General features: G+C 32.8%; 1 protein-coding gene across 7 annotated transcripts in view; it reads right to left on the reverse strand.

The window, feature by feature from the left end:
• VPS13A (vacuolar protein sorting 13 homolog A) overlaps positions 1-27,754 on the reverse strand; it is a 250,147-nt gene that overhangs the window by 89,345 nt on the left and 133,048 nt on the right. For all 7 annotated transcript variants that reach the window (XM_079112077.1, XM_079112076.1, XM_079112082.1 and 4 more), the window contains 11 exons: positions 25,399-25,491; positions 24,598-24,954; positions 21,289-21,390; positions 19,717-19,875; positions 19,306-19,561; positions 17,946-18,106; positions 13,561-13,664; positions 7,170-7,452; positions 4,612-5,007; positions 4,242-4,346; positions 3,978-4,124 (listed from right to left, as the gene is read on the reverse strand). In XM_079112077.1, the coding sequence (XP_078968203.1) occupies positions 3,978-4,124; positions 4,242-4,346; positions 4,612-5,007; positions 7,170-7,452; positions 13,561-13,664; positions 17,946-18,106; positions 19,306-19,561; positions 19,717-19,875; positions 21,289-21,390; positions 24,598-24,954; positions 25,399-25,491 (2,163 nt within the window). The remainder of the gene's footprint in view (positions 1-3,977; positions 4,125-4,241; positions 4,347-4,611; positions 5,008-7,169; positions 7,453-13,560; positions 13,665-17,945; positions 18,107-19,305; positions 19,562-19,716; positions 19,876-21,288; positions 21,391-24,597; positions 24,955-25,398; positions 25,492-27,754) is intronic.

Raw genomic sequence — 27,754 nt, forward strand, 5'->3', positions numbered from 1 at the left:
GTGTACACCTAATTTCATAGTTTATAACAAATTGTGCTGCTATAACACAGGTATGCATGTATCACTACAGTAAACTGACTTTGATTCTTTAGGATAAATATTGAGGAGTGGTACAGATGAGTCATATGGTGTTACAACTCTCGCAGAACCTCCATACTGATTTCCATAGTGGCTGCACTCATTTATAATCCCTCCGACAGTGTAAAAGTGTTCCTTTTTCTTCACATCCTCCCCAGCATTTATTATTGTTTGTATTCTTGATGGATGCCATTCTAACTAGAGGGAAATAAAATTTCAGTGTAGTTTTGACATGCATTTTCCTAACTGCTAATGATTTGGAATAGTTTTTCATGTATCTGTTTGCCATTTGTATTTTTTCTTTTGAAAAGTACTTGTTTAGTTCATTTGCCCGTTAATTAACTGGGTTATTTGGGTTTTGGTGTTAAGGTTTTTGAGTTCTTTATACATTCTAGATATTAATCCTCTGTCAAAAGAGGAGATAGCAGAGATTTCCCCCAATTCTATAAGCTTTCTCTTCACATTTTTAGTTGTTTCCTTTGCTGTGCAAAAGCTTTTTACTTTGATGCCAACCCATTTATTAACTCTGAGATTATTTCCTGAGTTTTAGGGGTCCTAATGAGAAAATTATTGCCCATGCCTACAAGTTGAAATGTTGACCCTATATTTTCTTCTAGGAGTTGCATAGTTTCTGGTCTAATTCCTATGTCCATTTTGAGTTGATTTTTATGCAGGGTGAGAAATAAGGACCTAGTTTCATTCTTTTACATATTGTTTTTACCTTGGGACAATTCTGTAGCAGAACTAAGTGTCTTAGCTTCTTAAAGTCTGTTTTATTCAACCATGAAAGATGGAACTAGGCACAAGGTTGGGGATGTGAGGCTTATAATGTCCTCCTCCCTGTCAAAACTTCCTGTATCCTAATAGAAACAATAGTCCTAATCCAAGCATATGTCCCATGAAGACCTGAGAAGATTAAAAATGTGTGTTCTAGACATTCCCAAGGCTATATTTCCTTGACAGTCCTAGCTTATTTAATACTTTATCTTTTGTGTTTAATAATGTATCTTTTAATACTGTGTGGAGCCTCTTGAAGTTTGAGAAAGTATTAAATTTTTTATTTTTGTAGACAAAAGACAACAGATATATAGATAAGGTTAAAAAATCAAGAGAGATAATAATCATAAGTTTTTTTTTTTTTTTTTGGTACTGGGGATTGAACCCAGGGCACTTAACTACTGAGCCACATTCCCAGCCCTTTTTATTTTTTATTTTGAGACAGGGTCTCACCAAGTTGCTTAGTATCTTGCTGAGTTGTTGAAGCTGGCTTTGAGCTTGCAATCCTCCTGTCTGTAACTCCTGAGTCACTGGGACTACAGGTGTGCATCAATGCTCCTGGTGAGCATACAACTTAATATGATAAAGTTGATCACTATCAGTCAAAATCAGAAATTAAGCCAGAAATGGCATCACATGCCTATAGTTCCAGCTACTTAGGCAGCTGAAGCAGAAGGATCACTTAAGTCCATTAGTTTGAAACAAGGTACACACCTAAAGTAACAGTTACCTGACAGCCTGAGGCAGGAGGCTCATAAGTTTGAGGTCAGCTTTAGCAAAACCCTCATTAACCCAGTGAAACCCTGCTTCAAAATAAAAATAAAAAGACTAGGGATGTAGTGCAGTGGTAACAATGACTGACTTCACTCTCTAGTACAAAAAAAAAAAAAAAAAATTGAAGTCAGTCTGAGCAACATAGTGAGACACTATGCCCTATAAAGAACAAAAAAAAAAAAAACAAACAAGAGTAAAATGTAAAAATCTTAACAAGTCAAAGAAAATTTACCTGAAGCTGAAATGATAAACAAGAAGAAAGTAAAATTTTAAATAGTCGTTACGCATGTTATTGAAGTTAATGTAAATATGAACCAACTGTTGAAAGAGAGTCTACAGATATGGTTTTAAAAGGATAAACAAGACCTAACAATATCTAACAGATATATACATCAAGGTAGAAATGTTATAACAAAATCATAGGAAAAATATGTCTATGAAATATATAAACCTAATGAGATTATGTGGAACATTCACAAAAATAAATCACATAGTAATTCAATAAGTATGTTCTGAAAACATGTTATGTTTAATCTCTGACAAAAACCCTCCAAAAGCTCCCAATTTCACTCAGTTAAGGTAAAGTCCTTGTAAGGGCTCACAAAGTTCTGTATCATCCTTCATTTCCGCTATGCTTTGTCCTCTGCTATCTTTCCCTTTCTGGTAACATTGCCCTCTTTTGATAACCTTCAAACATGTCAAATACTTTACCCCTTTAGAGTTCCTATTCTGGTTTATCTCTAATGCATTCTCCCCAAATATTCCATCAGGCCTCATAAGGCTAACTAAGCACCCTACCCGTACCAGACTTGTTACACAGCCATGGCACTGTGGTCTCAAAGACAATGCCCCCACTTCTCCCTCACCAAATACTTTTAGATATGCCTGCATTTCTAGCCCAGGCACCTTCATTTGGAAGCCTCTCTATTTGGGCCCATGAGCAGAGACCTTCCTTAGAAGCCTCTGCTAGATCTTTATCTGAGAAGAGAAGAAACCTGAAAACTCTTTCTACTCTCAGTACTCAGTATTTTTCTACTCTTGCCCTCTTTTATCCCTCAGATTCATAAAACTGCCAGAGTCTTTTGTTCAGGGGTCCTTCAACAGGGAGACAACCTTAATGTCTGTGTTGATCCACTTGACCCTTGATCAATGTCCCTAGAAGGGGAAATGGAACAAGGGGAGTGGGTGCTTTTGCTCATTTAGCCTCTTTCTTATACTATTCAAAGTAAATGATTAGAAGTTTGTGTTACTTTCATTTTGATTTGTTGTCTTAATCAGTTACTCCTGTATCTGTCAGTTCAGTTGACTGAGCTCCTGACAGCTACTCTCTTGTTTCCTGCAAATCTTTGTTCAACAGTGACTTCACTGCGTCTTTACTAAAACTAAAGGTCACTCCTTGTTCTTCTAGACTTGTCACTTTCTTATGCACTTTATTAACTGATTATGATATTGATTTTTTGGTTCTCTTTGCATCCACTGAAATGTAAACTATCACAGGTCAGAAACTTGAGATTTTGTTAACAGATGCAATGCAAGTCACATAAAAAGTACATGGTAAGTATTCTTTGAAATAATGAACAGACTTGAAAAAGGTGGAACTTCTGGGAATAAGAAATATATTTAAATAAAAAAATCAGTACTTGAAGTTATAAAGAGCAATTTAAACACAGTAAAATTAAAAAAAAAAAAAAAAAGAGAGAGAGATATACAAAGTAGAACTTATCCAGAATGCAGCAGAGTTAGAGATAGAAAAGAAAAGAGACATTAAGATATATGTTAAGATATATGAAGGAGAATACAAGTATCAAACATGTCTGAATAAAGACAGAGAAGGAAAAAAATAGAAGAATAAAGGAAAAGCAATAATAAGTTTTGAGACACTAGTTTGAAGTTTTATAGAAAGTAAATATTCTATCAACCTGAAACAATCTTTTTGAAAACTTCTGTGCAGAGATCTGACAGCAAATGATGGGAGAGATTCAAAATTTCATGTTACTTGAAATAATTTGAAGCAAAGTTTGGTTTAACCTACTCTATATGAAGGCATTTCTAAAAGGTTCCTAGAGAAAATAAATCATTTTCTCCTCTCTGATGCATCCAAGCCATAACTAATTCCATTAGTATATTTAACCAATCTGGTGTCTACCTTCCTGATCAAGCTATGCATTCCTAGAGAGAAAGGTCCAGTTTTTGATAATAAAATATTGAAAGCCTAGCACAAATACTCACTAAAGGTTCATGGAACTGATTCAAAATTGGGGTGAGGGAGAGTTAAAATTTGAGGCACCTAACTTCAAAAAGAAAAAAGAGAATCCAAAGAGGTACATGTTTGAAATTCATCTACTCACCTGCTCCAACTGAAGAGAGAGCCATTTATCACTTCCCTCTTCAGCCACTGATATATGATATTTGCTCTTGTTTTTAATCATATAAAAAGGAGTAAATGTCACAATTCTGGTAATGTTAAAACTGCTAAGGTTTATAGTGACACCGACCTAAGAAAAAAATTAATAGTTCAAAAACTGTTATATTATCATAACCTACTTATAAAATTTACTTAAGTAACCTACAGACATTTTTAATAAAAGTTGTTGGACACAGAATGAACTCACTTGATATTCCATTTTCGGGCCTTTGCATTTAACAGCTCCATGACTACCAACAGTATCAATTGAAAACTGATCTGACAACCCACTATCAGTTACCATAAGCTGAACCTAGGGAAAAATATTTTAAATATGTTACAATTTTGTGCCTTTAAAAATGTTTACTTAAATTGATAATTTTTAAACGTTTTTTGCATAAGCTAAATATTATACTGTTAATACATAAAACCTTTCTCAATATTAAATGCTAAATCTATTTAACCTCAAGTAGTTATTAACAAATGTTATTTTCACCTAAGTTCCATGTACTTTATGTACTCTGAAGAGGAATAATAAAAAGCTAGATAAGAGCAAAAGTTAGACAAAAGTTACATACCTTATTGGTATTAAAAAAGTGATTTGGCTGAAAAGAAAAGAGAACTGGTTTTTTGTAATTAGGTGGATGCTTTCGATGAATTCCATCTGCTTTGTATTGTAACATTCGAGAAGTTTTATTGACCATCCAGTATGGACTATGAAATGCCACAATTGTCTGACCAGTGTTATAAGTCATATGGATAGCAATATCTAACTCAGTCTTTTCCATATCTGTAACACAGGCAAAACTGATAAAACTAATGTCTTGTTGATTAGATTTTATATAAAATTCACTTTTCCAATCATGATTTAGATAATCGAGCAATTTTAAATGTAGCTTGGCTTTATCCACTTGTACAGTATAAACTTGGGCTGAATGTCCTTCATTGAGAGTAAAAACTGTATTTTCAATTCCCTGTAATGAAAAAATACAATAGATTTTGAAATGTCTGAATAATACACCCAAAAGTTCTATTTAAACTAATGATATACAAAATATTTTTGAAATACTAATCAGAATCAGTTAGAAGACCTATATTCAAATCTGAACTTTGCCAACAGTGGAAACCTCTATAAAATATGCAATCTAGACTTGAGTAACTGATTTGTAAAATGGTCTAAAAAACCTACATCAAAGGGCTCTTGCGCAGAATGAGCAACATGAAACTTCATGGGAAATTATATGTGAAACATAATTATAATTAGTAAAACAAAAACCTCTACTAGTGATTATAGATTTCAAAACTACAAAACAAAAAATATAAAAAGCTGATGCTAATGCAAAATAACAATCCCTACTGCCTTCCAATCCTGATTTGCAGTTGTTCTGGCAGTTGTGGGGAGTGAACCAGGGGTGCTCCATGACGGAGCTACACACCGAGTATTTTTAATTTTTTAAAAGTTTGAGATAGGGTCTCCTTAAATTGCCAGGGCGGGCCTTCAACTTATTATAATCCTCTTGCCTAGCTTCCCTGAGCAACTGGGATTACATAGGCATATGCCACAGTGCCAGGTTCCACACTTGATTTTTACCAATCCATTCACACATATCCAATCACTATACTACATCTTATGTATCTCTCAAAACTTAATTTCTCTCCAACCTTACTTCTATTACCTTAATTCCTCTTTATGACCTCTCAGTTTGAGTCTCCTAACCACATATACATATAAATTGTCCCATACACATATAAATTGTCTTTAAAAAATTGATCATATTCTTTGGAAACTGGAAGACAGAATATGATCCCAAGAACATCAAATTTAAAACTCTATAAGAATACAAATGTAAACAGTGCATCTATATATCTCACCAGTATTCTCAATATTGCTTTCCTGGGTCCTTCCTAATGTAAACATTGTTATAACAGGAATCTCTTCGTCTAAAGATTTTTAATTAATTAAAGCAAAATATCAGCTACTGACTCCTTATATGCTAAATAATAATTCCCACACACAAAAAAATGATGGTGGTGATGGTAGTGGTGCTGGAGTGATTAATAAATGACAACTAAGTACCTTTCATACACTGTGCTAAATTCTTTATGTACAGCAACAAACTTAATTTCCCCATATCCCGAGCATGCAAGTATTATTATTATTCCCATTTTATAAATGAGGATCACAAAAATTAGTAAAATATAGCCTAAGAACACACAGCTAGTAAACAATAGAGTTAAAAAATAATTGCAAATCTGACAGCAAAATGCAAACTTTTAGTCACTGTAACAATCTGGTCACCCCTATGGAAAAACAGATATTCTTAAACCACAGATATGTTAACTCTCTTCAGCGAAAAATGTATCAGAAAAGTGTAGGAATATAATAATACACAAAGTAAAATAAATCTATGATTAATAGACAATAGTGAAAAGGTTCTTTCATTTGATAAGCATGGAAAATGGAATATTTATATGAAATCTATGCTGAACAGATTTTTATAACAACAGGAGAAAACCATATTTAATCTGCTGAAATAAATTTGATTATTAAAGGAAAAAGCATCTTCATAGGGTAAAAAATTCTAGGGAATTATCACTAAATATGATATAAAGTAGCAAGCATTTCTGTTTACGTCTAGTACTTAAGTGTTATTTCAATATTAATTCTCACACTCATTTAAAAAATCATTCAACTTTTAAACAAATGATATACGAAATATATATAAAATATATTGTCTAAAAAGGTGATCTCATCAAACGGTGAATAAATGCAATTTTATTATCTCCATATTTAAATTTTTAAGAGGACTATATACTACTTTTATACGTTATTTCTCAAATGGCTTACTACATTTGTGCATATAATTTGTATTCAGTTTAGTACTCAGACTTCTAAGGTAAATTAGTGGAAAATAGTTTAAATTATCATTTTATACATGATTAAAACATTTCTACTTCAAGAATATCTCTACTAGCTATTCTTTACTAGTACTATATATAACCTTTATTAGAACTTCAAAACAATTTTTACTGTTCATAATTTTAAGTAACTCAAACTGTAAAGTCAAAGACAGGAAGACAAACACACACACACACACACACACAAAAAAAAAAAAAAAAAAAAAATCCAAAATACCTCTATATAATAAGCAATTTTGTAAGGAAGAAGATTTCGAAGTAGTATGGGTGGCCACAAATGCATTATGTATGGTAAGTCCCAACCATCTTCAGAATACACTGACAGAGATGCCAAGCTATCTTTTTCTGGGACAATATTAATAATAAATGATTTCTTAGAAGGGTTTATAGATCTACATTTCTTCTTTAGAAGAGCTCCATCATTTTTAATAATTTCTTCAAAGTCAATTCCTTCACACCTTTGATAGTCCTCATCTTCTGGCTTCAGAAAAAGAAATGACCTGCATAAAAGATTAAACATAACCCTTTAAAATGCTCTGAAAGAAAACAAATTACATGGTCACAATTTTAGAAAAATGAAATTATTTTGTTCCATAATACTATAATAAATATTTAGATTCTCATATACTTTTTAGATTATTAGATATCATACTAATTTCCTGGAAATCCATTAAGTTATCTGGCTTTTAAGAGAAGAATATTCTTATTACAAACTTACTATTTAAAAAGTACACTTATAGTAACTGGTTTCTTACAGAAAATACAGAATCATACCAATCATATAGGCAAAGCTAAACACATACAACCACTTGTGACTTGTACATTTTGTTGAAAGAAATTGGCTTTATTTCATCTTAATGTCACAACTGTTATCACAAAATTTAAAAAATTCTATTAAAAAATAATCACAGGCTTTTCAGAGTTAATGAAAGTTTTCAGAGCAGATGGAGATTCCTCAAAAACTAGGAATGCAACCACCATTTGATCCAGTTATCCCACTTCTCAATATATATCCAAAGGAGTTAAAATCAGCATACTACAGTGACAGTCACATCAATGTTTATAGCATCACAATTCACAATAGCTAAGCTTTGGAACCAACCTAGATACCCATCTACAGATGAATGGATAGAGAAATTGTGGTACTATATATGCAATGGATTATTATTCAGTCATAAAGAAGAATGACTTTATGACATTTGCTGGTGTATGGATGGATCTGGAGACTCTCATACTAACTGAAATAAGCCAATTCCCAAAAAACCAAAGGTTGAAAATTTTCTCTGATATGTGGATGTTAACCCACTTTATTAAAAGAGGAGAGGAGAAGAACAGAAGTTCAGTGGAGTAGACAAAGGGGAATGAAGGGAAGGGAGATGGATAGGAACAGTTATGACAGTGGAATGAATCTGACATAACTGTCCTATGTACATATATGAATCTCACCACTGTACACATCCACAAGACTGGGATCCTACTTAGAATAAGATATAATCCATGGTTGCATAAATGGATTCTACTGTCATGTAGAACTAAAAAGAATCAATTACAAAAAAATTTCCACACCTATTTACAGAAATGTGGGGCACCACAGATGCAGAGGAGTAGGTACAAGAAAATGATGACAGAATCATGGCTTATCAATTGATTTATCTTTATATTTGAATATTACATTCTGTATTTACATTTCAACAATATCTTCAGGTGTGATGATTTTCTATTTAAACATTTTTAAAGAAGTTTTTGTTCATTTATTTAGTGGTACTGGAGATTGAACCTAGGGCACTATATCACTGAGTTATATATATCCTCAATCATTTTTATTTTTTAAAACATTGAGACAGGGTCTGGCTAAGTTGCCCAGGCTGACCTTGAACATATTATCTCCTGCCTTAGCCTCCCCTGTAGCTGGGATTACAGAAACATGCTGACATGGCTGGCTAGGTGTAATAATTTTTACACTAAGCTATCTGCTAGAAAAACCACGAGATATTTACATGTATGTGTGGTGATGGGGTTCAACCTAGGGCTTTAAGTATGCTAGACAAGTACTCTACCACTGAGCTATACTCTCAGCCGCTAGAAATATTATTTATTTGTAAAACTAATTAGCTATCAGTATTCTTTATAGATGAACAACTGTAAAAACTATCTCTATTCCTATTTTTCCTAAGCTCTTGTCCTAAAATATTAACTATTTTGTATTTCTATAAAGATGTCTGATGTTAACAAAAGTTTCCCACATTTAACAATGAACCCTCTACACCTGATTCTCTATATGTCCCTTTTCAGTGACTTTAAGCTACTGGTCTTTGAAATATTAGACTCTTCTTACCACCTGAATTACAAGGAATTATTTATTCAATGAGTTTCAGACAACCTATTCTATTTGTACATCCTCTCCATAATTTTCATTCTACTTACCATTATTCCAACACTTAAGGAAAAAAATTAATTTTCTACTAAAGTCAACACACTCATCAAAACATTTTATCAAAATATTCCTTGGGCCTGTTATGGAGCAATGAGAAGGCAAAGTTTAAAATATACAAACCAGTAAAACATTTTTTACTCTTAAAGAGATCATAATCAAGTAGTAAATGTAATATTAAAAGGTAACTACTATACTGTAATAGGTACCAAAAGAGCAAATGTATACAGAAGACTGAGGGCATAACACAGTGGTCAAGTCTTTTGAGACAAACTGGAAGGTGTTCTACAGAAGTGAAAAATTTTGTCTGGCATGGTGGTGCACACCTGTAATCCCAGTGGCTTGGGAAACTGAGGCAGGAGGATCACGAGTTCAAAGGCAGCTTTAGCGAGACCCTGTCTTAAAATAAAAAATAAAAAGGATGGGGATGTGGCTCAGTGGTTATGTGTCCCTAGATTCAATTCTATGTACCTTAATAAAATAAAATAAAATAAAATGAAGAAGTGAAACATTTCCCAAAGAGTTTTGAGGCAGGCTTGAGTTAGAGAAATATGTATGGGGAAGTTCAAGAAGAGAAAACAGAACAGAAAATGATCAAATAGTAGGATATTCTAAATGAGAAAAGGTGGTAGGATGAGTGGTCTTAAAACAGAAGAACAGGGCTGGGGATATAGCTCAGTTGGGCTGGGGATATAGCTCAGTTGGCAGAGTGCTTGCCTCGCATGCACAAGGCCCTGGGTTCAATTACCAGCACCACAAAAAAACAAACAAACCAGAAGAACAAATGTTATGAGACAAGAATGAAAAAAAAAAAAAAAAAAAAAGATGATATTACTAGGTGGAGGTAAGATTTATAAAACTGGCAGCAAGAAAAATGAGAGTAATTGCTTATATGTGAACTTAACTGTCTTTCAAATTCCATTTTTCAATACATACTCTATATTCCAATGAAATTCAGACTATTCTTTACTACTCTATATGAAATCCCTATAATTTCATTCTTCTTCATCTTTGTTCATGCAATTCCTTCTATTTCTGTCCCCATCTAATCTCAACATTATTGTATTTTATCTGTACTTTATATATCTCCCCCAGAAGTCAATCACTGATCCTTTGTTTTCCATAGTTCCCAATAACACTTTCTGTAACTCTCTAAAACCCACTTTTTCCTATCTCATATATTTAGAAAACGTAACAAACTCTCAATGGTAACAATCATGTCCAATTCATTTTGGTATCTTACAATGCCTTGCCCACAAAAAAACACTTGATAAATATTTATTAACTAAATTTAAGGATCCGCATAGTCAAAATCTATAGAGAAAAATACCATTTGTTAATTTAAGCCCTTATAAATATTTAAGTGCACATAACATCTAATCATTGGAATAATGTAAAATTGTAGATGGTTAGTCATTAAAAACTCTAATTAAAGCAGATTAAATATCACACAATGAAGTATTATTTAGACTTGAACAAAAGTCTGAACATATTTTTTTTCTCTACTACAGAGTCACAAAATATTTGGCAGAAATTCTTAAAAACCAGAATGGCATTAACTTTCTAAAAATTTGTTATACTTATCATGTTAAATATGACAGCAGAATGCACTTTGATATATCATGCATAAATGGAGTATAACTTCTCATTCTTCTGGTTGTACATGATGCAGAATTACACAGGTCATGTAATCATATATGCACAGAGGGTAATAATGTTCGATTCATTCCACTGTTCATCTCACCCCATATTCCCTCCCCTTCCTTCACTCCTCTCCATCTAATTCTAAGTACCTCCATTCTTGCCCATTGTGAATTAGTATCCACATATCAGAGAGAACATATGGCCTTTGATTCTGTGGGACTGATTTATTTTGCTTAGCGTGATATTCTCCAGCTCCATTCATTTACCAGCAATTGCCATAATTTCATTCTTTTTTAAGGCTGAGTAATATTCCATTGTGTATACAGACCACATTTTCTTTATCCATTCATCTGTTGAAGGGTACCTACATTGGTTCCATAGTTTAGCTATTAAGAATTGAGCTGCTATAAACATTGATGTGGCTAAGTCACTGTACCATATTGATTTTAAGTCCTTTGGATATAAACCCAGGAGTGGGATAATTGGGTCACATAGTGGTTCCATTCCAGGTTTTCGCAGGATTTCTATACTGCTTTCCATAGTGGTTGCACCAATTTGCAGTCCCACCAGCAATGTATGAGTGTATCTGTTACCCCACATCCTCACCAACATTTATTGCTGCTTGTATTCTGACTGGAATGAGATCAAATCTCTGTGTAGTTTTGATTGGCATTTCTCTAATTGCTAAGGATCTTGGAACATTTTTTCATATATTTGTTGATCAATTATTATTTCTTCTTCTGGGAAGTGCCTGTTTCAGATCCTTAGCCCATTTATTTATTTGGTTATTCGTTTTTTTGGTATTACATTTTTTAAATTCTTTACTAATATCCTGGAGATTAATGCTCTATCTGAAGTGTATGTGGTAAAGATTTTCTCCCATTCTGTAGGCTCTCTATTCACATTCTTGATTGTTTCCTTTGCTGTGAAGAAGCTTTTCAGTTTGATTCCATCCCATTTATTGATAATTGATTTTACTTCTCGTGCTTTAGGGGCCTAGTTTTTGTTTGTTTGTTCGTTTTTTTGAATACTGGGGGATTGAACTCAGGGGCACTCAACCACTGAGTCACACCCCCAGCCCTACTTGTATTTTATTTAGAGATAGGGTCTCAATGAGTTGATTAATGCCTCGCTTTTTCAAAGTCTAGCTTTGATCCTCCTGCCTCAGCCTCCCAAGCCACTGTTATTACAGGTGTGTGCCATGCGCCTGGTTAGGAGTCTTATTCAGGAAGTCATTACCTAAGCCAACATGGTGAAGATTTGGGCCTCTTTCTTTTTTTTCTATTAGTTGCAAGGTCTCTGTTCTAGTGTGTAGGTCCTTGCTCTGCTTTGAGTTGATTTTTGTGCAGGTGAGATAGGAGTTTAATTTCATTTTGCTACATATGGATTTCCAGTTTTGCCAGCACCATTTGTTGAAGAGGCTATCTTTTCCCCAATGTATGTTTTTGGCACCTTCGTCTGGTATGAGATAACTGTATTTATGGTTTGTTTCTGTGTCTTCTATTCTGCACCACTGGTCTATATGTGTGTTTTGGTGCCAATACCATGCCATTTTTGTCACTATGAATGCCATTAACTATTATTATCCAAGTACAAAATGAATTAAAAGTTCTTCACAGGAATTTTTAAATATCTTACAAGTTATCTAAAATTTGTCTTTTAACAAACCTTAAAATACTTTCTAGAACAATGTCTGATATTGTAAAAGATTATTTTTTGTTATTGTTCTCCACGATACAATTCTTTCCCTCTGAACTTCTGAATTAAGCAATAAGAGGCTATGTTTGGGTTTGGAGGTTTATCTATGAGAAAATATGTGCTCCAAACTGCAATACTGTTTTCTAAGCATTCAGAATACCTTCCTAAACTTTCAGGCATGGATTAGAATGAATAGTGCTAGGGGACACTTCAAAACTGTAGATTTGCCTTTTTCCTTCCCTAGCATTAGTGTAAGTATCCTTTACTAGAGTGTGTTCTGAAATAGCATTTGAACAAACTACAATGCTTAACTCCACATAAAGTTTATTCTCTAAGATAATCCATTCTCCACAGAAGAGATTATTTTAAATTGTAAATTAAATAGCCTGAACAATATTTATTTGTTACAATGTTAAATTTACAACTATAAAACTAGCATTATTTTGTTAATTAAAAGATATTTTTTCAAAAAGAATTTCACTAAAATTCTATTATACTTTTGAAAAGTAAAAATCAGCTCACAATATATAAATCTAGAAACCACCAACAATGCTGTTAGACATTTTTAAAACTCATGAATACATATGACTATGGTTAAGATGATTATACTTCAAGCATATAATCTATATTAGTAAAAGCATAAATAATTTAGATGGTATAAATTAATTAAATAATATTTCTTTTTGAAAAGAACCACCTAGGATTCTTGAAACCTAAATAAATTAGATGTTTAACAGGATTTGATGAAAATTTGATAAGTTAAAGATAAATATCCATATCTAAAACTAAAAACTCTATGAAAGAACAATCAAAAAGATAAAGAAAAAAAAATTACCGGTAAGATGCTAATGGTATGTTGAATTCATTTTCAGGTGAAGCAATTCCCAACAAAGTACTTCCTTCATAAACAGAGATTGGAATTGAAAAATGATTTCTAATCTGGGAAAGAAAAATACAACATATTTAATATTATTAATATAAGAAACTAAATATATTTTTAAAATGTCTATCTAAAATACCCTAAAGTAAAAGTACTATCAGGTGACATTCATCTTGTTCATATAAATTAGAAGAAACAGTATCATTTATCCTAAAAAATACATGAAAAGCTTCTACAGCTTAAAAAAAAAGAATATAAAAATAAAACTTTAAACATCTCCAGGGATGAAAGATAATACCTTCCTGACCTTGAGATAGGGATTAATTTATTTAGACACATGTTTTTATTTAGGCAGAAATAGTAGAGAACAATTCATAGGAAAAATATATCAAATTTTTATTTATGTGACAGAAATGAAAAATGTGACCGGGTGGGAAATGTCTGCAATATAGTTAACAAAGAATTCATAACCAGTATGCACACAAAAATCTGTAAAATCATTAAGAACACTGCAATCAAGAGAAAAAAATACAAACAATATAAGCATGTGATTCGTATAGAAGAAAACCTGAATGACAAATAAACAGGAAAAAATACTCAGCTTCCTGGAAATTAAGACAATGGAAATCATAAACATTAGATATGTTTTCATACCAACAGGCCAGGAAAAAAATTCATAAGCCTTATAATATCAATAGCTAAAAAAAGGTGAACAAGAACTCCTGCATATTGCTGGTATAAAACAAGTTGATAAAAATTATTCAGAAGATAATTGGGCAAAGAAATGAATATCCCCCTACTTAAAGACTTGGCAATTTTTCTCTTGGTTATATACCAGAGAAATATTTACACGTATGGATCAAAAAATAGTCATGTTCTCTACAAAACTGATGTTATTAGGAAACAAGAAACCACCTAAAAAATAGTGCAATGATTAAGAAAACTTTCTTGCTGGGGATGTAGCTCAGTGGTAGAATGCTTGCCTAGCATGTGAAAGGCCCTGGGTCTGATGCTGGCATGGTAAAAAAAAAAAAAAAATCTTAGAATTGGTATATTTATGTAACAGAATATATTATCATAGTTAAAAACACAACATAGAAATACATAAACCACACAACCAAATTGATATTTCCTCTAAGAATAAAGAAGTAAATATGGACTAAGAAGAAAACAAAATAGATGACTTGAAGTTTACCTGTTTTTTTTTATAATTTGAAGACAAAACTTTAAATATCAACATTTGTATATTCCATGCTGTGCACAAAGAGGACTGTATATAATAATCTTCTCAAAATTAAAAATACAACTGAAAAATCTTTCTAAAAACAAGATTCGATATCAAACCAGCAAAGTTCAGAGTTCATACAATAGACATTAGGTGTAAGTTTTACAATCACTTTTTTAATTACAAATAAAATTCCAAATAAATTTTACATTCAACTTGCCACCAATGCATTTGGAGCCTACTAAGATCTACATGCTTCCAAAAATGCATGTTTGGAATGTGAAGTTAGTTACCGAAGTTGCGTTTTTGATTTGTTTACTCAATCAAATTTAGTGTGCAAAAGTTGTTTGGAAGCAGAGAATAAACTAATGATTTAAAACTAGGAAAGACCAAATGTCTGGAAAAAGGAATCATAAAAGCCTACTATAACTCTATCCATTTTTTTCTTCTGCTCTTGGGGACATATCCAGTCCTTCTTGCCTTTCTGCCTTCCAGCATCTGATTCCAAGTTGGCACCTTACTGCTGTGAGGATACAGTGAGAAATAAATTCCTCCAAAATACATTTTAAAAAAATGTATGCTGAAGCCCAAGTTCATCCTAAATTTTATCACTATATAGCAGCACAGTAATAGGAGAAGGAACATGGATAACTAAGGTTAAAACAAATAAAACAAAACAAAACAAAATAAAAACAAACAAAAAATCAGAGATCAAATCCTGGCTCTACTATTAACTGCTTCTGTGACCTTGACAGATTCTATTTCTTCTGAATACCAAAAGTAATGAATTTATATACCACAACATTTAAAAAATACAAAAATCAAAGAAATTCTAAATCATTCTACCTATAAAGAACTTATTAGTATAACACCTGAAATATTTTGTTTATCTGTACAATAACAAAACCACACACACACACACACACACACACACACACACACACCTGTAAGACACAACAAATGTTCAGTTTTATAGATGCTGTTTTAAATCTCTATTTCTGCTTTTGAAAAAGACTGTTTTAATGTATGGGTACTTCCAATAATATATTGTAGCAATCTTTGATTCTATTGTTTTTCTTTCTTTTCTTTTTACTCCTTTTTCACTTTTATCCTTCCTTCTTTCCTGTCTTCCCTTTCCTCCTTCTAAATTCTTTTTCATTTGAAATGGTTCTATGGAGTACTTACCTAATCCCTCATAGATATGCAGCTTGTCTCTTTTATTGGTATTAAAAATATGAATAGTAACCTGGATATGTCAATTGGTTTGTCTGCATTGAGGGAAGTAGGTAAATTACAATAAACAAAATGTTTTGAGTATCTATTGATGTATTTTAAATAAAGTCTATTTAAGGTCATTGCTCTAAAAATTGTCATTGCAAACTCACACATGTTAAAATATGGGATATTAAGAACAATTTAATGTTACCAAATTCATCAATTTTGGTGAGAAACAAATTTCATGAATGAAAGAGTTCACTTAAATAGAAAAGACGGTATAGCTCAGATGTAGATGGTAGAACATTTGCCTAGCATGTGCAAGGTCCTGAATTTGGTACCTAACATCACCAAAAAAAAAACAACAAAAAACAAAACAAACAAACAAACAAAAAAAAAACCAGTAGTAGATTATCTGAATAGCCCAATACCTATTAATCAAATCAATTAAAACCATAGTTTAAAACTTTTCCACAAGACACACGATACATTAAGATTCTAGACCAAAATTCTTTTTGAATCTAGATCCAGAAATTTTAATCACAATTTTAGCAGTCTAATAATATACCAAAAGTTTAACAGTACTTCATGATGAAATGAGATTTATCCTAGGAATGCAGAGTTGATTGAACATTTTAAAATCAATGTAATCTATCATCCCAACAAAAATTTTAAGATCTTCTCAATAAACTCAGAAAAAAAAGGGCAAGAAAAAATAAAATAAAACACACCCAGATTGGAAATGATGAAATAAAAATGTCTTTATTGTCTATAGCTGCACAACTGTTTAAATCTACTAGAATATATGAGTCTAGTAAGGTTGTACGATCTGGGTTAACAGAAAAATAATCTATTTCTAAATGCTAGTAATGGATAAGTGAAAATTAAAAAATAAAAAAGTCAATTTTAGCAGGTTTTGATAAAAATAGATAACCTGACTAAAATTTAAACAGAAATAGAAAGAACCTACAATATCCAAAGAACTTCAGAAAAGAACAAAGAGGGACAACTTTTATTACCTGATTTCAAAAGACTTAGTAATCAAGACAATGTGGTACCAACATAAAGACAAACAGAATAATGAAACAGAATATTAAGTTCAGAAATAAACCATCTACATACATGGTCAAATAATTTTTGGCAAGTATCAAGAAAATTTGTAGGGAAAAATATAATCTGAGTTGTAGCAATTGGAAAGCCATCTGGAAAACAACCTCAATCTTTACCTTGCAATGTATACAATGAGTAACTCAAAATGGATATGTGATATCTCCATACAATGGATTACTTCTCAGCAACTAAGGGTAACAACACTATTCACAGAAGCTGATACATATAAAATGGAGTGAAAGAAGCTAAATTCCATTCTGTATTCCATTCCATTTATATAAAATTCAAGACTATAAAATAATTCACACTGAGAACAGATCGGTAGATATGTAGGAAGGGGGAAGTAGGGAGGAGGGGAAGTTTTTTGGATAAAAACCATGCTTATTATCTTGACTGTGATCAAGGTTTCATAAGTGTATTTTTGTACCAAAACTCAACTTAAAATATATGCAATTTATTGCATATACCTAAATAAAGCTATATAATTTATCTCTAATTAAAATGAAAGGATATATATACTCTAAAAACCTTAAGAAAATATTGGTGGTTTTTCTTACAAAATATCTAATAAAGCCATTCTATAAAAAATTGTAAGACATATACTGAACAAATTCTACTAATAGTATAGCTACTGATGATGAGATATTCTTCTTTGATATTAACTACTTGCCATAACCTTTTAATAATAGTTTGTTTTTTTTTTTTTTTTTAAACCAACACATAGGTAAGCATAATAGAACCTCCCCCACCACCAAAAAAAAAAAAAAAAAAAAAATCAATCATTTCATACCTGCACTGGGGAGCGAATTGTTACCTTCTTACTTCCTTCTACTGCATCAATTTGACAAACAATAGATCTTTCAACTCCAGATTCTCTGTGTCTTACAGTGTACAGACGTCGTCCTACTTTTGTTAAAGGAATCTTATCAGCAGTCGAGTGGTTAACAGGGGCTAAATTAAATAAAGATGTTTAAAAATTTTTATTGTAATTCACTGTATATTAAGTATGTTAAATACCAAAAATATCTTAAAACTTTTATTTTTTTATTTTTTTTTTGTGATACTGGTGATTGAAACCAGGGGTACTCTCTACTCCTGAGTGTATCCCTCCTTCTTTTTATTTATGAATTTTTAAATTTGAGACAGGGTCTAAGTTGGCCTCAGGCCGTGATCTTCCTGTTTCAGACTCCTGAGTAGCTGGAATTTCAGGCATGCATCACTGTGCCTAGTTTAAACCTTTAAAAAATATCTGAGAAATGAGAATTATTATAAAATTCAAGAACAATGATCTCTAGTTTGCTGTCACTGACTAATACCTTGAGACAGACACTGGAAAATACCAAGGGAACTGCAATTTTTTAGTTTTCATTTTTTCCAGTTATTTCTGTTAAATATTTAGATATATCTTGGATTTGGTTAAACAAACTTTTATATATACTTATCTAATATATACATGTTGTACTGAGGTGTGAAGTTACTCATTTATATAAATTTCACTCACTCTATTTCCATTCATGGAAATGTTAATGCAAAAGCAAACAGAGGTAAAATTGATCAATTCACTGAAATGCTCTGAAACACCCATTATGCATTATTTCTTAACTAGAAGAATGAGCAATATTTTCATAGCCTGACCCCTCTTCCCCAAATCTAATTACCCTTTTCAAATGATGCCCTCCTAATAACTACATAAATATCAGAGTATCAGAAAGTGGTATGGGTAAGGATTTCGGACTGTTCTTCATAATGACTAGATATTGTGATAATTTAAGAATTTTGTATGAATTCAAACTGTTTTTAATTCAAAATGCTACAAAACTGGTGGAACATCTAATTCTTTATACCATATATGACTAAAACATTCACCAATACCTATGGTCTATAAAAACTGAAAGAGATGTAACAGTTTTTCCTCCCCAGCAGTTAATTACCCTGCTCTAAATAATGTCAAGTTTGGACAACAAAGATTTAATGACAAAAGGAACCAAAGCACTACAAAGGATAAAAAAGGTCTCAACCTATTAAAAAACCACCACACCATCACAACAACACACGCACACACCCATACATACACATACACCCTATAAGACACTACAAATGGGTAAAATGTAATTTTGAATAAAATGTCAAGAAGGAAATTTATCACTTACTAAGAAGAATGAAGAAGAGTTTGCTGCTTAGGCTGGTCATTGCATTAAAATGGTCATTGTCCTTACTTCGTACATAATCCATACTTAAACTCTCCATATTTTTCAATATGTATGATTTTGCCATAGGAACATTGAGTACATTAAAAGAATCACTCGGTGAAACAGAGATAGTAAGTCCAAGACAATTTAAAATCATAAATGGTGCTAGATCCCTTATGAAGGCAGCTGAAGATCCAGTAGCAGCTTCTGTAAATGCCTAATGAGGGACAGTTTTCTTAAATAAAATGTGGAAAACTAAATGATTAACAGAATACTAAGGGACACATGACAATAAAATTAACGATAAATATACTCAATAAAAGGGTCAACTCAGACCAGTATATCAACATTTAAAGTTATAAATTTTCTTACCTTAACTAAATTACTTAACATTACAAGGCCACATTTCGACAATGTAATGTTTAACTGATCTTTTGAATAGAAACTGATGACAGTTTTATATTCTGGTACTTTGTAGTTTTCTTCCTCAGTATCTGACTCAACAATAGCTTTTTTTGCTTTCTTTTTCATCTAAAATGATAAATTATGACATATAAGAAAAGAATTCCCTTCTGAGAACACAACATAATTCATTCTACAAATTAAAAACAAACTTGAGACAAATCCAATAATACAGTTAGAAAAGGCAATAAATTCTATGCATTCTAATGCCTTACTGAAACTACTTGGACATGCCATTGAAAGAATCAATAACTTCTACCCTTTTTTAAGATTCAAAGACCTACTGGTCATGCATATTTTGACTTAAAAATTACCAAAGGAATTCCTGTATCTAAATCCTTCATCTAAAATATCTAGAAAATGAAATCAAGTGATATAATACATAATACCTGGTCATGCCAAGCTAGCCACTTCTGTTGTTACTTCAACCAGTTATAAGCCCCTAAAAATTTCTTTGTAGGTTGGCTAGTCACTATTAGGCAGAAAACATGCTGATAATACTAAAATCTTTGCTTCAGAAGCACCATTTTGTCCATCTAAAAGCCCTGAATATCATGATAACATAAATTCACATCTTTCAATAAAAAAATAATACATGTTTTTCTCTGTACAGTTTCTATGGATAGAAAGACAGACTATAAAACTGTTAGATAAATATTCCTTCCAGAAAGCAAAGGGAACTTGGGACAGGCTAAAATCTAAAAGAACACAAAGGCATTATAATAGAGTAGTGAAGAATGGGAACTGCAGCTGAATTTGCATCCCATCTATTCTACTTTGTAGCTTTTATTATTTAAGGAAGTCCACTAACCAATAGTTCAGTCACAAATGTCACAAATGTTGATAAAAACTGCATCATTTTCAGTGGTGGTGGTGGGGTTGTGAGGATTAAAGCAAATATATGTTATTCAGAACAGTGCTTTGTACATAAGCAATGTTAAGTTATTTGTATTAGGACAGGAGGCACTGGCTTTGGAATCGAAAAATCACATTCAGAGGTCAAACAGGGAAGCATGTGGACAAAACCACATGAGAAAACTTCAACTTTGCTATGATTAAATTAAAGTGTCTAATGTGGTATGGACATCAATTTTTGAAAACTTTTCAGACTTCAAATATACTTTTATGGGGGATGGTGATACGAAATCAGGCATGCATGTGGAGGGGCAAAGAGAATATAGAAAAATCTCTGTTTCTTCTCATGAATATAAACTGCTCAAAGAAAATAAAATCATCAGGACTGGGGTTGTGACTCAGTGGTAGAGTGCTTGCCTAGCATGTGTGAGGCACTGGGTTTGATTTTCAGCACCACATATAAATATATAAAATAAAGGTCCATCGACAATTAAAAACAAATTAAAAAAGAAAAAGTCATTAAACACACACTTTCTATATGTAAGTGTGTGTGTTATATATATACGTATATGTTTGTTATACAGAAATGTATACATTAAAAAAAAACATATATATATATATATATACCTTGATTCCAAGATTCCACGGTCTGAAGTCTTCGGTCTGATCAATTTCTAATGGTTCAAGCAAAGGCTCCCATACGCCAAACATTTCATTATAATAATGAACCTAAAGGGAGAATTTTTTATTTTTTTTTTAAATGAAGCATTTTGATATTTTTAGAAAATGATCTTCCATGATGGTTCCCATAACCATATGCCTTCTGGCCATGCTATTCCTCTGCATGAAAACCATGCTGCTAGAGACATATGAATTGCCTAAACTGAACGAGGAGGACATAAACAATTTAAATAGACCAATTTCAAGTACTGAAATAGAAGAAGTCATCAAAAGCCTACCAACAAAGAAAAGTCCAGGACCAGATGGGTTCTCAGCCGAGTACTACAAAACCTTTAAAGAAGAGCTCATTCCAATACTTCTCAAAGTATTCCATAAAATAGAAGAGGAGGGAACCCTCCCAAACTCATTCTATGAAGCCAATATCACACTGATACCTAAACCAGACAGAGACTCATCAAGGAAAGAAAATTTCAGACCAATATCCTTAATGAACATCGACGCAAAAATTCTCAACAAAATTTTAGCAAATCGCATACAAAACCATATTAAAAAGATAGTGCACCATGATCAAGTGGGTTTCATCCCAGGGATGCAAGGTTGGTTCAACATCAGGAAATCAATAAACGTAATTCACCATATTAATAGACTTAAAGTCAAGAATCACATGATTATTTCAATAGATGCAGAAAAAGCATGTGATAAAATACAGCACCCCTTCATGCTCAAAACACTAGAAAAAATAGGGATAGTGGGAACATTCCTTAACATTGTAAAGGCCATTTATGCTAAGCCCATGGCTAATATCATTCTAAATGGTGAAAAACTGAAAGCATTCCCTCTAAATACTGGAACAAGGCAGGGATGCCCTCTTTCACCACTTCTATTCAACATCGTTCTTGAGACTCTGGCCAGAGCAATTAGACAAACCAAAGAAATTAAAGGGACACAAATTGGAAAAGAAGAACTCAAACTATCCCTGTTCGCTGATGACATGATTATATATTTAGAGGAACCTGGAAATTCCACCAGAAAACTCTTAGAACTCATAAGTGAATTCAGTAAAGTAGCAGGTTACAAGATCAATGCCCATAAATCCAACGCATTTTTATACATAAGTGATGAATCTTCAGAAAGAGAAATTAGGAAAACTACCCCATTCACAATAGCCTCGAAAAAAATAAAATACTTGGGAATCAATCTCACGAAAGAGGTGAAAGACCTCTCCAATGAGAACTATACAACACTAAAGAAAGAAATTAAAGAACACCTTAGAAGATGGAAAGATCTTCCATGTTCTTGGATAGGAAGAATTAATATTGTCAAAATGGCCGTACTACCTAAAGTGCTATACAAATTCAATGCAATTCCAATTAAAATCCCAATGACGTACCTTACAGAAATAGAGCAAGCAATTATGAAATTCATCTGGAAGAATAAGAAACCCAGAATAGCCAAAGCAATCCTTAGCAGGAAGAGTGAAACAGGGGGTATTGCAATACCAGATCTTCAACTCTACTACAAAGCAATAGTAACAAAAACGGCATGGTATTGGTACCAAAATAGACAGGTAGATCAATGGTACAGAATAGAGGACACGGACACAAACCCAAATAAATACAATTTTCTCATACTAGACAAAGGGGCCAAAAATATGCAATGGAGAAAAGATAGCCTCTTCAACAAATGGTGCTGGGAGAATTGGAAATCCATATGCAACAGAATGAAACTAAACCCATATCTCTCACCATGCACGAAACTAAACTCAAAATGGATTAAGGACCTCGGAATCAGACCAGAGACCCTGCAGATTATAGAAGAAAAAGTAGGTCCAAATCTTCACCTTGTTGGTCTAGGATCAGACTTCCTTAACAGGACTCCCATAGCACAAGAAATAAAAGCTAGAATCAACCACTGGGATAGATTCAAACTAAAAAGCTTTCTCTCAGCAAAAGAAACTATCAGCAATGCGAAGAAAGAGCCTACAGAGTGGGAGAATATCTTTGCCAATCATACTTCAGATAGAGCACTAATCTCCAGAATCTATAAAGAACTCAAAACACTTTACTCCAAGAATTCAAATAATCCAGTCGACAAATGGGCTAAGGAAATGAATAGACACTTCACAGAAGAAGATCTACAAGTAATCAACAGATATATGAAAAAACTGTTCAACATCTTTAGTAATAAGAGAAATGCAAATCAAAACTACACTAAGATTCCATCTCACCCCAATTAGAATGGCGATTATCAAGAACACAAGCAACAATAGGTGTTGGCGAGGATGTGGGGAGAAAGGTACACTCATACATTGCTGGTGGGGCTGCAAATTAGTGCAGCCACTCTGGAAAGCAGTGTGGAGATTCCTTAGAAAACTTGGAATGGACCCTCCATTTGACCCAGCTATCCCACTCCTTGGCCTATACCCAAAGGACTTAAAATCAGCATACTACAGAGATACAGCCACATCAATGTTCATAGCTGCTCAATTCACAATAGCCAGACTGTGGAACCAACCTAGATGCCCTTCAATTGATGAGTGGATAAAGAAATTGTGGTATACATATACAATGGAAGATTACTCAGCCATAAAGAATGATAAAATTATGGCATTTGCAGGCAAATGGATGAAATTGGAGAATATCATGCTAAGTGAGATAAGCCAATCTCAAAAAGCCAAAGGACGAATGATATCGCTAATAAGTGGAGGATGACACATAATGGGGGGGAGGGAAGGGTTAGTGTTAGGGTTAGAGTTAGGGTTAGGGAGGGGGGCAAGTATGGAGGAAGGAACTACTGTGTAGAGGGTAAAGAGGGGTGGGAGGGGTGGGGGAAGGGAAAAAAATAACAGAATGAATCAAACAACATTACTCTATGTAAATTTATGATTACACAAATGGTATGCCTTTACGCCATGTACAAACAGAGAAACAACATGTATCCCATTTGTTTACAATAAATAACTAACTAACTAAATAAATAAATAAATAAATAAAAGAAGAATAAAAAAAAAATAAGATAAAAAAAAACCGAAAACCATGCTGCATGTCATTCAGTAGCTTCCCACAATTATAATCCCTCCCTCAGCACCTTCCTCAGTTGGCTGGCTATCTTTATGGTTCAGATTTGCCCTTCACTATTTACTTGAGATAAAATCCTCTTTAAAAACATAATTTAAATAGCTACATAAGATTCCCAAAATATTTTATACATAGTATTATTTGTTATAAAAACTAGAAAACTACTACATATACTTACTTCTAGCTCAAGCTGACAGTGGAGATTTATAAGGCTACTCCAGTTTTTGCATTCTCCTGAAAAACAGGACTTTGCCAAAAGCATAGGCACTGTTCTATGACCAATTCCAGCCTCAAGAACCAGAAAAATAGAATCAATGTTCAATTTCATCATCTCTCCTTTGGGTACCAATTCAACTGAGGGAGTTATTTTTTCAGTTTCATTTGATCCTTCAAGAAACCACATTTTTAAATTCTTTGTATCCTTCTTTTCCCATAAATGTGCTGAAGAAGAAGCCATCTCTTTTGGAGTGGTTTCTTTAGTTGTATAAAGTGCTGAAGTTATAGTAATCATGGTATTTATGATAACTGGTGAAACCTAAATGGAAAAAAAATTATTTCAAAATAGATATTTGCTAAATAATCGTAAGAAATAATATTTTACTAACACAAAATAGGAGATAAAATTTATTGCCTACATTAATTTTTAAATTACCAAAATTAACTACAATCTGTTAAGTATTTACATGAATCTTGCAAATACTTAACTATCAAATGTAATTTCAACTATATGTACTATAAGAAGAGTAGACACATTAATAAAAACAGGGAAATGTCAGTAATAAAACATAGGATAACATTCATTATAAAAATATGTGCTAAATATTTTGTAAACAATGTCTTATAAAAGTATTTTCAAAATCTAATTTTTATGCTTACTTAATGATTTAAAAACGATTTAAAATATAATAATTGCTTGTTTCTAGGTTTTACTAATTTTTACAAGTATACTAAAGATTTGAGTGATTATATTTTAACCCACCTTTAGTGTAAGGGATTTTACTGATATATCAATCACTTGTGGATCTGTACCTGCCTGAAAAGACTGATAAAACAAGTCACAGGGCTGCAAAACCTGTAAGAGAAAAATTATTATCACTAAATTAACATTCAGATATTAAAATATTTCTATTTAAAGATCTTCATAGTAGCGGCTGGGGAGATAGCTCAGTTGGTAGAGTGCTTGCCTTGCAAGTACAAGGCCCTGGATTCATTCCCCAGCACCGTTAAAAAAAAAAAAAAAAAAAAAAAGGATCTTCATAGTAATAGCTGTTAAATAAAAAAGTAACTAAAAAAACAAGTGACTCCACACTTCTTAATCTCTAACCATTCTTTATAATAAACAAAGTAATAACAATTGTATTTGCAATAATATTAATGCAACACATTAAATAGAAATGTTGTTTCCCCAGTTTTGGCATTTATTTAATGAGGAACAGAGTTCTAGAAACCTCATACTCAATATGTATAACATGAGGATAATAATATCTATCTCAAGAACAAAAATCAAAATATTTAACAACTGGTTGGGCATGAGCACCAAAAAATCAGAACAGGGGCTGGGGCTATAGCTCAGTGGTAAAGTGCTTGCCTAGCATGTGTGAGGTACTGGGTTCGATTCTCAGCACTGCATAAAAATAAATAAAGGTATATAAAAAAATAAGAACATTATACCCATTTGATCAAAATAAGTCAGTTAATACATATACTACTGAGTATGAACTGAATAGCAGTCATTTTTATGTCTTTAGATTGCTGGCATATGTTAATGAGATCATAAGTCAACATAAATCTCATGACAGTCATCTGTAAGGCGGCTTTCAATGTGTGACCAATAAAATAGAGAGGTTATGCTCTCAAAGTCATTGCAGCTCCCATCACTAATGATATCTTTCTCCTCTCTGGTCACTCACTTTGGCAGAAACTATATCACAAGCAGTCCTTTGGCCTCTTGCCAAGTAAAGCTTAAGAACACTGATTTCCCAGCTGCAGTTTCATTGCAATCTTATGAGAAATCCTAAGCCTGGATCATCCAACTAAGAGGTTCCTGGATTCCTGGCCCTTGGCATTTTCATCTCATACTCCCCAGGCGAAGATATTAAATTTTTCCTATTTTACTTGCCAAGGGAATTCAATTCAGTTCCACCAGCTCACCAGTGTAGCAACCCCCATCTATTTCACTATTTTGCAAAGTAGATTTTATCCCAATTCTTCCCATCTTATGTCCTTCTGAGGGTTCAATAGTCACCTTAAGTGTTTTATCTGATGTGTCAGATGAAAGTGTTCATATAAGAGCATGCAAATCATTGTGGAGCAATGTGGCTGATATTATTAGGAAGAAACATATTCCTGAGAAAGATCACTTCATTCCAAGGTTCAAAGGCATGGCATTGACATTAGCTCAGTTCAGGTAATGACCGTTTTTGCTGGCAGGGTCCAGAGATGGCACATGGCATCACATGGCAAAAGACAAGGAGCACACATGCCTGTCTCAACACTTCTTAAATATTCTTAAACATATGAAAAACCTAAAATAAATACTATGTATTTTACTTTACTAAAATAAAATCTTACCATAGTATTTTTCCACTGAAATGAAGTTAATCTATATAAGGAAAAGCTATAAAAGACAAGGCAAACTGAAAATTTACAAATATATTAGACTTCCTAATTAATTCTGTAATATAATTATAAACTAACTGAAATTTCCCTAACTGTGGTAAGTAGAGTTCTGCCCTCTAGCCTGCCCAATGAGTCATTCTCTCCCAAATGCAAAATATATTTACCCTCTCTGTAAAATTTACAAGTGTCTCAACATATATCTGATTTGTATCTCTCATTGATTCAAAAGTCCTGAATCTCATCTATCTTTCATCAACACAAGATTTTAAAATGTAAATCATGTCCAGGTGCAGATGAAGTTCCTGGATATAATTCATTAAATATAGTTTTGGGAGCACAATTTCTTTCCTTCTGAAAACTATGAAATTTGAGATGAGTTACCAGTGCCCACCACTCCCAGGATTTGATGGTAGAACACACAAAGGACAATAGTTTACAGATATAATTCAAATGAGGAAAAAGTACAGAAAAAGGAGTCGACAGAGTCCAAAACAATCCTGAAATATACCCAGGCAAATGAGTTTCTTGATTCAGTTTCCAAACCTGGGAATAATTCTCTCTCAGTGCCACTCTGAATCTTCCTTCCTTCTTTATAAAAGATAGGGCAAATCTACAGCTGTCTAGTTTTATCCCCCTACTTCCCAACAGTAGAATTTTGGGGGTTCAAGAGTCTTCATTTGGTACCCCATCCTTGTCAGTCTAACCTAGCAGTGATT

Source organism: Sciurus vulgaris (assembly GCF_902686455.1).
Source record: "Sciurus vulgaris genome assembly, chromosome: 15".
Taxonomy (NCBI): Eukaryota; Metazoa; Chordata; class Mammalia; order Rodentia; family Sciuridae; genus Sciurus; species Sciurus vulgaris.